The following is a 10,154-nucleotide window of genomic DNA, read 5'->3' as shown; positions in this document are numbered from 1 at the left end:
AGGACGCGCCGAGCCGGGCCCAGCTTACACAGCCCTCCCGACGCCAGTTCCTACTCCAGTCGCCAGTTGCTCCAGCTTTGAAGTGATCAACTTCCTCAAGGAGAGAAAAGCCCTCACGGAAAAGTGACCCATCTACACCCATCTCCACGGATACGGTCTCCAAACCATCCTTATCCATACACCATCGATAAGATCGCCAAGGAAAACCAATATTTCCCAAGATGTCGACTCTACCCATCAACTTTGGCTCAACCCGGACGATGCCCGAGACCCTCAGACACCAATTCCAAAAAAGCATCGCCGTCACAACCAGACGAGAGACGAGATAATCCCCCCCCCACGTAAAAAATAAAATGAAAAAAATGGCAAACCGCTCTGAGCTCCTCCCTCCGGCCAACCCAAAAAACTGGCCCAGTTCGGAACATGCCCGAGTGGAGCCCCCTCTCGACGCTCATCGTCCAGGCCCCGGGTGACCGTGCAGCTTCCTCAACCACTTTTTTCCAGCCGGTCACTCTCCGGGCCTTCGGGGGAAAAGATGGGGTATCGCGCGCAGGAAATGGGCCGATGAAGGCCGGTACGACCAAAAATCGGGGCTTTCTTTTTTGGCCGCGAACGGTGGACCATGGGGGGGCGGTAAAGCGAAAGAGGGTCTGTGATTGCTCGTTATATCATGACGGCATTCCGGGCTAAAGAGAGGAAATGGAGTGACGAGTGACGACGACACGAGACGCCAAACGCGAAGGAGATTGCCGACCTTCACCGAGGTTTTTTTTCCAGTTCAGTATTGAGGCGAGACCTAGCTCTGAACCAGACTAGATCAGATCAGATCAGATCAGATCATTGCCCATTCAATGGAGCAGTCCGGCGTCTTGACCAAGATCGTGGCGGGTGGTGTTGCGGGGGTTTCAGAAACGCTTGTCACTGTGAGTGGAAGGTCTCATCATCCATGTTCCTCGGGGTGGCTAAACATGGAACACGTGTATTGCGTCGACGCAGTCACTCGCGCTCACTTACACTCTCACTCACACTCACTCTCACACTTACACTATCACACTCGCTCACTCTCACCCTCTATACACAACCTGCAAACATATCGGACCCGCCTTGAAGACACGCATGAGATGAACAAGCATACAGATAAACTCTCTAACACCAAGTCTCTTCACGACAATGTAGTACCCAGCCGAATACGTAAAGACACGCCGCCAACTATATTTCAAAGCCACCGCCAACGCAGCAACCGCAAAAGCCAGCCCGCCGCCCAGCTCCCTCGCCATCATCCGCGACACAGTCCGCACCTCGGGCGTGAGGGGCATCTACTCGGGCGTCCAAGCCCTCGCGGCCTCCAACGCCGCGAAATCCGGCATCCGGTTCCTCGCCTTTGAAACCACGCGCTCGAAGCTCGATGCCCTCTCCGGCTCGGAATCTCCGGCATCAGGAGGACCGGGATCGGGAAGGAAGCCCCGCGCGGCGTGGATCAACGTCGTAAGCGGTCTCAGCGCCGGCGTAGCAGAGTCCATCGCCGTCGTGACGCCAGGCGAAGCCATAAAAACCAAAATGATCCACGCCGCCGCCGCCGCCACCTCTTCCTCATCCCCTTCCTCATCCGCCGCCGGATCCGCAAGCAGCCAACTCGCAAACCGCGGCCTCATCAGCGCCGTCAGGATCCTCATCCGCGAAGAAGGCATCCGAGGCCTATGGAGCGGCTTGACGCCGGTACTCTGCAAGCAAGGAACCAACAGCGCAGTCCGCTTCACGACCTTTGCTATGCTCCAGGAGCGCGTGGCGGCGCGGTGGCCTCAGCTGGAGGGCGGCGTCGGGAGTACCCTCGTCTTGGGCGGGGTGAGTGGCGTGTTTACGGTGTATGCGTCGATGCCGTTTGATAATATCAAGACGAGGATGCAGAGCGTGCAGAGTGCCGATGCGCGGTATGCTGGGATGGTGGACTGCGCTGCGAGGATTCTGAGGAGTGATGGGGTTTTTGCGTTTTGGAGGGGCACGTCGCCCAGGTTGGTTCGGTTGACTGTAAGTTTGTTCCTGTGGCTGGGAGTGATATTGAGAGGATGTTTGGCTAATATGAGTATGTACAGCTTTCGAGCGGCATCACGTTCACGGTCTATGATCAAGTGGTGCGTCTGATGAAATCGTCGCAAACAGAGCGCAAAGCCAGCGACCTACAACGCCTATAGAGAAAGCCAGAACGTCGCGAAACAAGTTGTGGCGGAATCTTTCTTTTTTTGTTCTTTTCATTTGTTCGTTTGATTTTGGTAAGTGATTCTTTTTGATGCATAAATCGAATGGCCTTCTGCTTGCTTTGTTTTTTGTGCTACTCATCTATCGCGCCGACTCTGACGCTCAACGGTTCTATAGAAGACATGGTCTGGAAGACCTGCGGATCAATGGCAAAGGCCTCGGGGCCGAGTGTGTCGACAAAGGGGAAGTTGTAAATTTGCTCGGGGGAGCTGGTGGCCTCCGGGCCGGGCGGTACAGACGCCGGGGGCATGTTGTTCTCGGCGCCGGCGCCGGCGCCGTGGCGGCTCTGCTGCGGGATGCCGTATGTTGCCATGGGCGGCGTCGCGGCCGTCTTAGGTAGGCCGAGGGCGCCGATGTCGATGCCTAGGCCGACGAGCTCGCGGGTGATGAGGTTGAGGGCGCTGCTGATGACTGGTGGGCGGGGTGTGGTCAGTCAGAGTTCAGGACTCAAAGTTGCATCTTGCCCCCCTCCGACTGGAAAATGTCCAAGGGGGATGCGGGGATGCTTCAAGGTCTTGACTCACCTGGGTTGATACGCTTCACGGACGCCAGGATACGGACGCAATACTCCAGCCTGCGCAGCGCTTGCGTGTCCTCGACGCTGGACTGCACCTGGAGGAGGAAGATGGACGCCGCAATGTACACGCTATACGAAAGGGAGAGCACGCAGTGGCTGATGCCGAAGGAGCGGCAGAAGAGGTCAAAGATGGCGATGATGCCCGTAGCCGAGGTCACGCACTCGCCGAGGTACCGCTGCACCGGTTGCAAGTTATCGCCTACCCTTCCTCGCTGTGACAGCATGGGTCGGTATAGGAGGATCTTGAAGGTGCGGTAGAGCACGCTGGGCGAAAGTTTCCGATATCAGCATTTCTCTCTCACTTCAAAAACGGGGACGACCCTCCGTCGAGGTGAACGGCAGAAATGGACCGGACTTACTTCAACGTTATGATATGCGACGGCGGCGCCAGGGCTGGGAGAGCCGTAGGTTCGATCTTTAGGTGCGGAGGCAGCTCATCCCACCACTGCCGCAGAGCAACTTCTTGCTTGGCGAGACAGTCCTGCATCTCAGCCTGGCTGTTGGGCCGCACGGGGTCGTACATGTGGACGAGGATCTCGTTGAAAGTTATCGAGAGACGGCACATTTGCATGAAGCACGAGGTGGAGTGCGCCGCCGCGGGGGGATACTTCCAGCCGCCTTCCGGTACGACGCCAAAGGGCGTCCACGACTCATTCTCGGCCGAGTCGTCAACTATTATCTCGCCAGTCAGCACATACACACACACACACACACTTCAGAGCTCTCCAACCGGGACAGAGGAAAACATACACATAATCTGCGGCGGCGACACAGACGTCTGCTGCAACGAAGGCGAGCGCCCGAGATACAGACTAATCATCTTGTCCCAAAAATAGCAACTCCAAAAAAGCCGGTGGCGGATCTCGACGTCCTCGTCCGCGAGCTGCACGGAACCGGGGTACCGCTGCCCGTCGACGCATATGCCGAGGTGGTCGATGATGCGGAATGCGAGGCCGCTGTACGTCCAGGCCTGGGCGCTATTGCCTACGCTGCACTCCTGCGCGCTGAGGAGCAGGAGGGTCTGGACGGTGGGGATGGAGCAGACGCCCTGGCTGAGCTCCTCAAAGACCATGCTGCGCGCGTGCTTGCCGAAGAGGGCGCCGCCATCGTAGAACTCTTCGAGTTTATCTTTTGTGGCCGGGTCGCTTCGCCCCCAGCGGATGGAGTGGGAGAGGACTGCGTTCATGAGGGTGTGGGAGTAGTATGGCCCTAATGTCTGCATGTCACCTGCGAGAAGTGGTCAGTTTGTGTGTGCAAGGAGAAGAGTGAAGGAGTGTCCCCACGAGTAAAGGCAGGTCTGTAGATGAAGTTGAAGAGAGGTTGGATCCAGCACCAGTGGACGTTGAGCAGATATTGGAACGGTTCCTAGACGAGGGTCAGATCAGCTTACATGTCACGGCATGCAGTTGGCCAGGGTTTAGAGGGAAGAACCATACCGGTATATCGGACATGTTCTCGAGCGCCCTCTGCTGCCAGGCGTTGGCCACAAGCCTCTCACGCCTCTGCATAGCCTGATCAGATGTCGAATGCTGGTCCCTGGAGCCGGATGGCCTATCACTCGGCAGCTGGAAGAAGCTCGTTGAGCCATGATAGGTAATGGCGCCCTTGTCGTCGACCTTGAGGCCCTTGAAGCTCTCGCTTACGGACTCTTCATCCTGCGACTCAAAGTGGTGAGGATCCGTCATGGGCGACTGGCCCGCTGACGGCCCGATACTGGGCGACGACGTCCGGGAGGGCTCCGAGGGTCCTGCTCCCGCTCCCGCTCCGGATGGCGCATGAGCTCTCGCAGCGGCAAGCTGTGCTTCTAGTTCCTTTATGCGATGCTCCAGCCGTGACGTGTATGACAACGTCGGGTTACTTGTTTGTCCGGCATGGTCAGTATGTTGGACAAGAATCGCCGGGATGTAGGGGGAAACATGAAGGATCCAGGCTGCAGGTGAGATCGGGGGTAGTTTGGCAAAAAGGGAAAACTCACAGTTTATAGACGCACTCATCCGCGCGGGCAGCACACCGATTACATGTCGGCTGCTCTCCGCCACATTTTACCTGCCGTCAATCCCCGCGTCAGCATCAGGTCAGGCCGTCATATTCGGATCCGTTCGCGATACCGACGTGCCGGAAGTTGTGCATGATGTCCGTCGCCCCGATTCGCTCTTCCGCCCGCCCTTCCGTGCCGTGATGCCGTTCCACACCCTTCCTGCCCCCAACCCCGTCCTCTTGGGAGTCGATCCCCCAGCCATGTAGTGTATCCCGAGCCTGGTTACCTCAGGCAGGATCATCAAACATTGACTGAGCCTCCGCTACCCTCCGCGGATCCGAGTGGTGGGCAGGGGTACGGGTTGTGGCGCGGAATGCGGGAAATGAGGCGCACCACGGCGGAGGGGTGGTGGTGGTGGTGGTGCGGCTTGCCGAAGAGAGACAAACAAGGTGGGGGATAAGAGAAAGGACTCAAAAGCGCGCGCGCGCGAGAACCTTGGATAAAGAGAAAGAAACAGAGACAAACGTACCTTGCGACGACGACATGGTTCGCACGAAAAGGCGCTCTTCTTGATGGCCCTCGTGGAGGACATGGTGATGTTCCATGGGCTAATTTTCTGCCTTGCCCTCTGCTGTTTGCGCCTGGTCTGAAGTGGTTCCCACCCGAAGTTGATGCGGGACGGAAGAAAGTTGAACTTTGGGCCCTTGCTGTGGAGAAATGCAATACCTAAGGTAGCGAGATCGGGCTGGGCTGTGGTCTTCTTGATGTTCCCAACGGATATGTGCGCTTGCAATTGACCATTTCGACTGCCCGCCCTGCGACCTCAGTGGAGGACTGCGTGAGGTGACTTCCATTGGGGGCTTCGGCCGGGTCGGGAAAGTCGGGAATCGCGGGACCGGGCCCCACTCTTCAGCACCTTCTCTGCTAATTTTCCGCCCTAAGGCCAACTGTGACGCGCCTGAGACGTCCCATGAGCGAATCAGGATCCATCGCGATAGTCTTTTGGCCAATCGATAGCCTCAGCCTTGACTTGAGGGTCCACTACCTTACCTTAGGTACTTGTTCTCTTGGTCAGCGGCTTTCCCCGATACGTCTCTCCGATAATCGCCCCGCCAAGGTACGTACAGTGGATCTTCCATTTTTCACCGAGCTTCGGTCTCGCGGTCTCCACCTCGCAAGGTGTATACATCCTTCACCGAGACACCGAGATGGTAAAGAACCTCGAGCACACCCTCCTTGCATTCCCAACCTCTAAATGCACTTCCCACCTTCCACTTCACTTCACTTTCTGAGCCTCGTGAGATGCACAAACACTGCAAACAAGGCCTTTTATCTTCGCAGATATGGCAGAAGGGCAGCAGCTGGGGTCCAGACAGCCGGGCACGCCAAGACCTTGCTGCGCCGTAAGATTGCAGCAGAGACCAGACCTCGAATTGGGACTGGTCTCGGGACCTCTCTCCTTCTTGATCGAGACTCGGCTGGAAAACGCGTGCTTTATATACAAACCTCACAGCCCGAAATCAATATGAGCCGAATTGAATCGTCGTCTCTACTTCAACACCTCCGACTGCTGCATAAATCCATCGTAGTCCGCATTATCATCAGCTCTTGTCCAGTTTGGAGCCCCTGTAAACGCACCACAGTCTCGCCATGGCCACCTCGACGATAGCCTCGTCTCCCACGCGCTCCCCACCATGGTCAGCCACTCCAGCCCGCGAATGTCTCATTCCCCGCGAAACAATCCGCTCAAACTCTTACTGCGGTTTCTACGCGACATCGTGGGGCGGGTGTCCCTCCGGCTATGCCCCGGCTTGCAGCGCGGCCGTGGACACAGCCGACCCCTTTGTATCGAAGCGGACGGTGACCGACGGAGGCCAGGCAACCTTGACATATGAATGGTGGCTGAAGAGCCACTCCCAAGTGATATGCTGTCCAGGGTAAGAAAAGCGACCCTTTGCGACGGGAAGAGATACTCAAGCACGCATGGTCCACGATCTTCTTTTAACACAAAACGCACCTACTAGCACAATGCCTTGGTCGTGTACGTCCGCCACCGGCATCGATCCAACAGCCTGGCCAAGGGAACCAACAAACTGCATCTTCACCACGGCCGCCGGTATCTTCACCTCCAATCCGGCCCAAACCCTCTATGCCTACGGCATAACCTACTCCGTGGAAGTACGCGAGTCCGTAGCATCCACCAAGAGACTGGCCAACTACGAAACATCCTACTTTGGAGACGGGAAACCTACCAGCGAGGTCTGCGACGAAACTTCCTGCAGCGGAGCGTTCACGGTGCCAACGTCCACGTCCACCTATCCCTCCTACCCGTACCCGACGGCTACGCGCGGAGACGCGGCGGCGACGGACGGACCGTTCGTCTTGCAGCCGCCGGAGAAGATGGGACAGCTCGGCCCGCTGGCCATTATTGCGATTACGGGGTTGATCGGGGCCGTGCTACTGACGGTTGCGCTCCTGTCTCCTTTCATGGGTGAGTATTTCCGACGCAAGGAGGGGCAGAAACAGTTGCGGAGAGTAGATACCCAGTAGCCGAATGTGGTCAAAACATGATGAATATGATGAGAGTGGGGCGTTTTTTGTGTAGAAAGTGGTTTTGAAATTCTGAATTAAAGGTGTCTTCTTTTTCGCTGGTGGGTATCTCTTCATGTGGTTTTCTCAAGCAAAAATGCAATGGGCGCCAAAAGTCAGTACCTCTGTACGCTGCCCCCGAAATGCAAATCCAGTAATCCAGTCCCCTGTGCTCATAACGCCTCGCCAAATAGACCGCTCAAAAGCGTTTAAAAAATAAATAAAAAATCGCCAGAGGATGCTTTGATGCATTACACCTGCATCATCTCACTTTCATGCCGCGTCCTGTCGTTGGTGAATTCGAACCAGGCTCGCGCAAGCAGACCAAACTCGGACATCCTAGTGGGGAAAGGTTAGCATCAATGAACAGTATCATGAAAGGGAGTGACATGATGGTTGGGTGAGAGATGAAGAGTGAAGATGAGATGCCGCTGGGTGAGAGGGTTGGCATGAGATTGAGAATGAATGTGAGAGTGGGAGTGAAGATGTCGTATGAGAAAAGGTAGCTTGACTTACATAATGAGTCCTAGCAGGAACGCCAGGGCGGCCTCGTACTGAATATACGGGTACGCGTAGTACCCGTTAGACTTCTTCGACTCGATCTGAATGACGAGCAGAATCCAGCAAATGGTGGTGCCCAGCGTGAAACACAACTCCATGCCAAAGTGGAAATGCTTCGGGATGCCGCTCCGGTGAGCGTCCCTCTTGCGCCAGATGACGGTGATGAGCGACCAAATGAGAAGAATACATGACTGTGAGATGGTCAGCCAAGTCCTCAGATATCGTGACGTTCTCATGTATCTTCAACACAAGCCTAAGCACAGAAACTCACAATCGGTACAGACAGCCACAGGCTGTAGAAAATAGGATCCGCCGCACTCGTAGAATCATTAAGATACTTGCCCCTCCGCGAGCAGTAAATATTGATATTCAAAAAGATGACGACCAAAGGCACAATGATGGCGAGCTGGCGCAGGACGTAGTACATGTACGTGCACCGCCTCCTCTTGCGGTTGAAGCGCTCATTCTCGGGTGACTTGGCGCTTCCGCTTGATCGACAACTACGGCCACCGACGCCGGGCTGTTGGCCGTACCAGTACTGTTGTTGATGTTGCGAGATGCTCCGCGACGATATCGATGCGGCGTCGTCGTTGTTGTAGTAGTATATCTGCGTGACCTGCTCGTCGTTGGCGTACATTTGGCCTCCTGGCGGTTGGTTGTATCCCTGGCTGTAGGGCGGCGCGGAGTAGCCCTGGTGGGTGTAGGCGCCGTTTTGGAGGGACATGGCGGGCAAACTGTCTGTAGGTCGATGGATGGATGGATGGCTCTGTAGGTTTTCCCTTTTTCCTCTAATCCCTTTCTTTTACTCCGTCTCTAATTCCCTCCTCGGTTTGTGCGTAGAAGTCGTCTCTCGAGATCTTCTTCAATGGGGAACTCCAAGCGCGGAATCAACACCACATGCAATGGCTTTTTGACGCAGGCATGAGGGGACTTTAATATGGAGACGTAAGTGAGTGAGTGGTGCGTGAGTGAGCGACTGAGTGGACGTCTGAAAAAGGCTCCGAGTGGCACGGAAGAAGTGCGAGAAGGCTGAAGAAATCGGATACCGAAAGGAGCTCACACGCCGGAATATGTACGGCGGGCTTCAAGAGATCATTTTAGTCTTTCTAAGGCGTGGGTGTGTGAAAGGGTAATGAAGGATATGAAAAAAGCCCAGAGACCGCCGAGATGCTCTAATTGCGCCTGACCCTCTCCCAAGAAAAGACCGAGAAAAACTCAAAACAGGAGGGCGAAAATAAGAGTCAAGACCTTCAAGGAAGGAAATGGGGGGCAGCAGAAAAGAAAAAGGTGCTGTGTGGCCTGGTGAAGCCTGGGCATTCGGCCTGGGCAGCAGAGAGGAACAAGGAGAATTAGAATTTACTCCTGTACAAAAAATACACACACCCAAGCACACATGAGAGTCTTGGCATTCTGGCACTCTGTACTCTGTGAGAGACTGGAGAGGTCTCAAATGTGCTGCTCGCCAAGTCGCGCTATCAGCTCACTGACTCCAGAATTGGCCACAGAGGCCGTCTTGGCCCGCCTAGGCTTGTAGGGGCGGGGGGGATACCCATTCACATTTTCACGATGATGTTGTCTTGGCGGGGCTTGGCCCCCTGGGCAACAGTTCCTTGGAGCTTGGGGGAAGGCCTGGGAGGGGCGTGTCCCAGCTTGAGATTCACTTTGGTGACTTTTGTCCAGTTCATCCCTTGGCACACACAGCCGTGGCAGCGAAGGGGGTGTTTTGCCAAGACACTGCCAGTAGAACAGAGCGGCCAGCCACATGCTGGAGTACCTTGGGAGGGTGAAGTAGCAACGCCCTGTCAGTCTGCCAGAGGCTGTTTGTTCGGTTATAATTGTCGGGATAAGGGGGGTTTGTTGTGCGCTTGGGAGATGTTACAGCCAAACCCGCCAAGAAGGCTGCGGCCTGCCGCTCTCCCACCAAGCAGAACTCTCAGACTGACAGGGCAGACTCTAAGCTAGGCCCCCAAGACTCTCAGGACCGCAGGCGCCGAGAGGGGAACGGTGAAGGAGTGACATACGCTGGCCTAGCCACCTAGCCTCCTGGGCAGCCCGCTGAGCCGGCGCTATAGGTCTTGTGGTGTCTTGGTAGTTGAGGTTATCAGTATTCCGTAATTAGGTAGCACAGAAGCACAGTACCACAGTACCTAGTACAGAAGCACAGGCTTCCCAAGTTATCGAGTCTGGTGCTGCTGA

The 10,154-nt window shown here is 55.8% G+C and overlaps 4 protein-coding genes across 4 annotated transcripts; 2 read left to right on the top strand and 2 right to left on the bottom strand.

The window, feature by feature from the left end:
• Positions 1-851: 851 nt before the first annotated feature.
• On the top strand, positions 852-2,189 carry N0V96_011051 (uncharacterized protein; the record flags this gene model as incomplete). The annotated part of the gene is made up of 3 exons (XM_065759143.1): positions 852-923; positions 1,177-1,928; positions 2,099-2,189. The coding sequence occupies 3 exons, from the start codon at positions 852-854 to the stop codon at positions 2,187-2,189; spliced, it is 915 nt and encodes a 304-aa protein (XP_065612241.1).
• A 137-nt stretch (positions 2,190-2,326) lies between these two features.
• N0V96_011050 (uncharacterized protein) lies at positions 2,327-4,515 on the bottom strand (the record flags this gene model as incomplete). The annotated part of the gene is made up of 6 exons (XM_065759142.1): positions 2,327-2,664; positions 2,778-3,094; positions 3,190-3,502; positions 3,581-4,057; positions 4,114-4,195; positions 4,267-4,515. 6 exons carry the CDS (start codon positions 4,513-4,515, stop codon positions 2,327-2,329), a joined length of 1,776 nt encoding a protein of 591 aa, XP_065612240.1.
• Positions 4,516-6,836: 2,321 nt separating this feature from the next.
• On the top strand, positions 6,837-7,358 carry N0V96_011049 (uncharacterized protein; the record flags this gene model as incomplete). The annotated part of the gene is made up of 1 exon (XM_053198630.1): positions 6,837-7,358. The coding sequence occupies one exon, from the start codon at positions 6,837-6,839 to the stop codon at positions 7,356-7,358; it is 522 nt and encodes a 173-aa protein (XP_053043941.1).
• Positions 7,359-7,909: 551 nt separating this feature from the next.
• Positions 7,910-8,682, bottom strand: N0V96_011048 (uncharacterized protein; the record flags this gene model as incomplete). The annotated part of the gene is made up of 2 exons (XM_053198629.2): positions 7,910-8,149; positions 8,230-8,682. 2 exons carry the CDS (start codon positions 8,680-8,682, stop codon positions 7,910-7,912), a joined length of 693 nt encoding a protein of 230 aa, XP_053043940.2.
• Between the last annotated feature and the right edge of the window lie 1,472 nt (positions 8,683-10,154).

This window comes from Colletotrichum fioriniae (assembly GCF_027942845.1).
Source record: "Colletotrichum fioriniae strain IMI 355084 chromosome Unknown scaffold_16, whole genome shotgun sequence".
NCBI classification, from domain to species: Eukaryota; Fungi; Ascomycota; class Sordariomycetes; order Glomerellales; family Glomerellaceae; genus Colletotrichum; species Colletotrichum fioriniae.
This window is presented reverse-complemented; position numbering and strand designations above follow the sequence as displayed.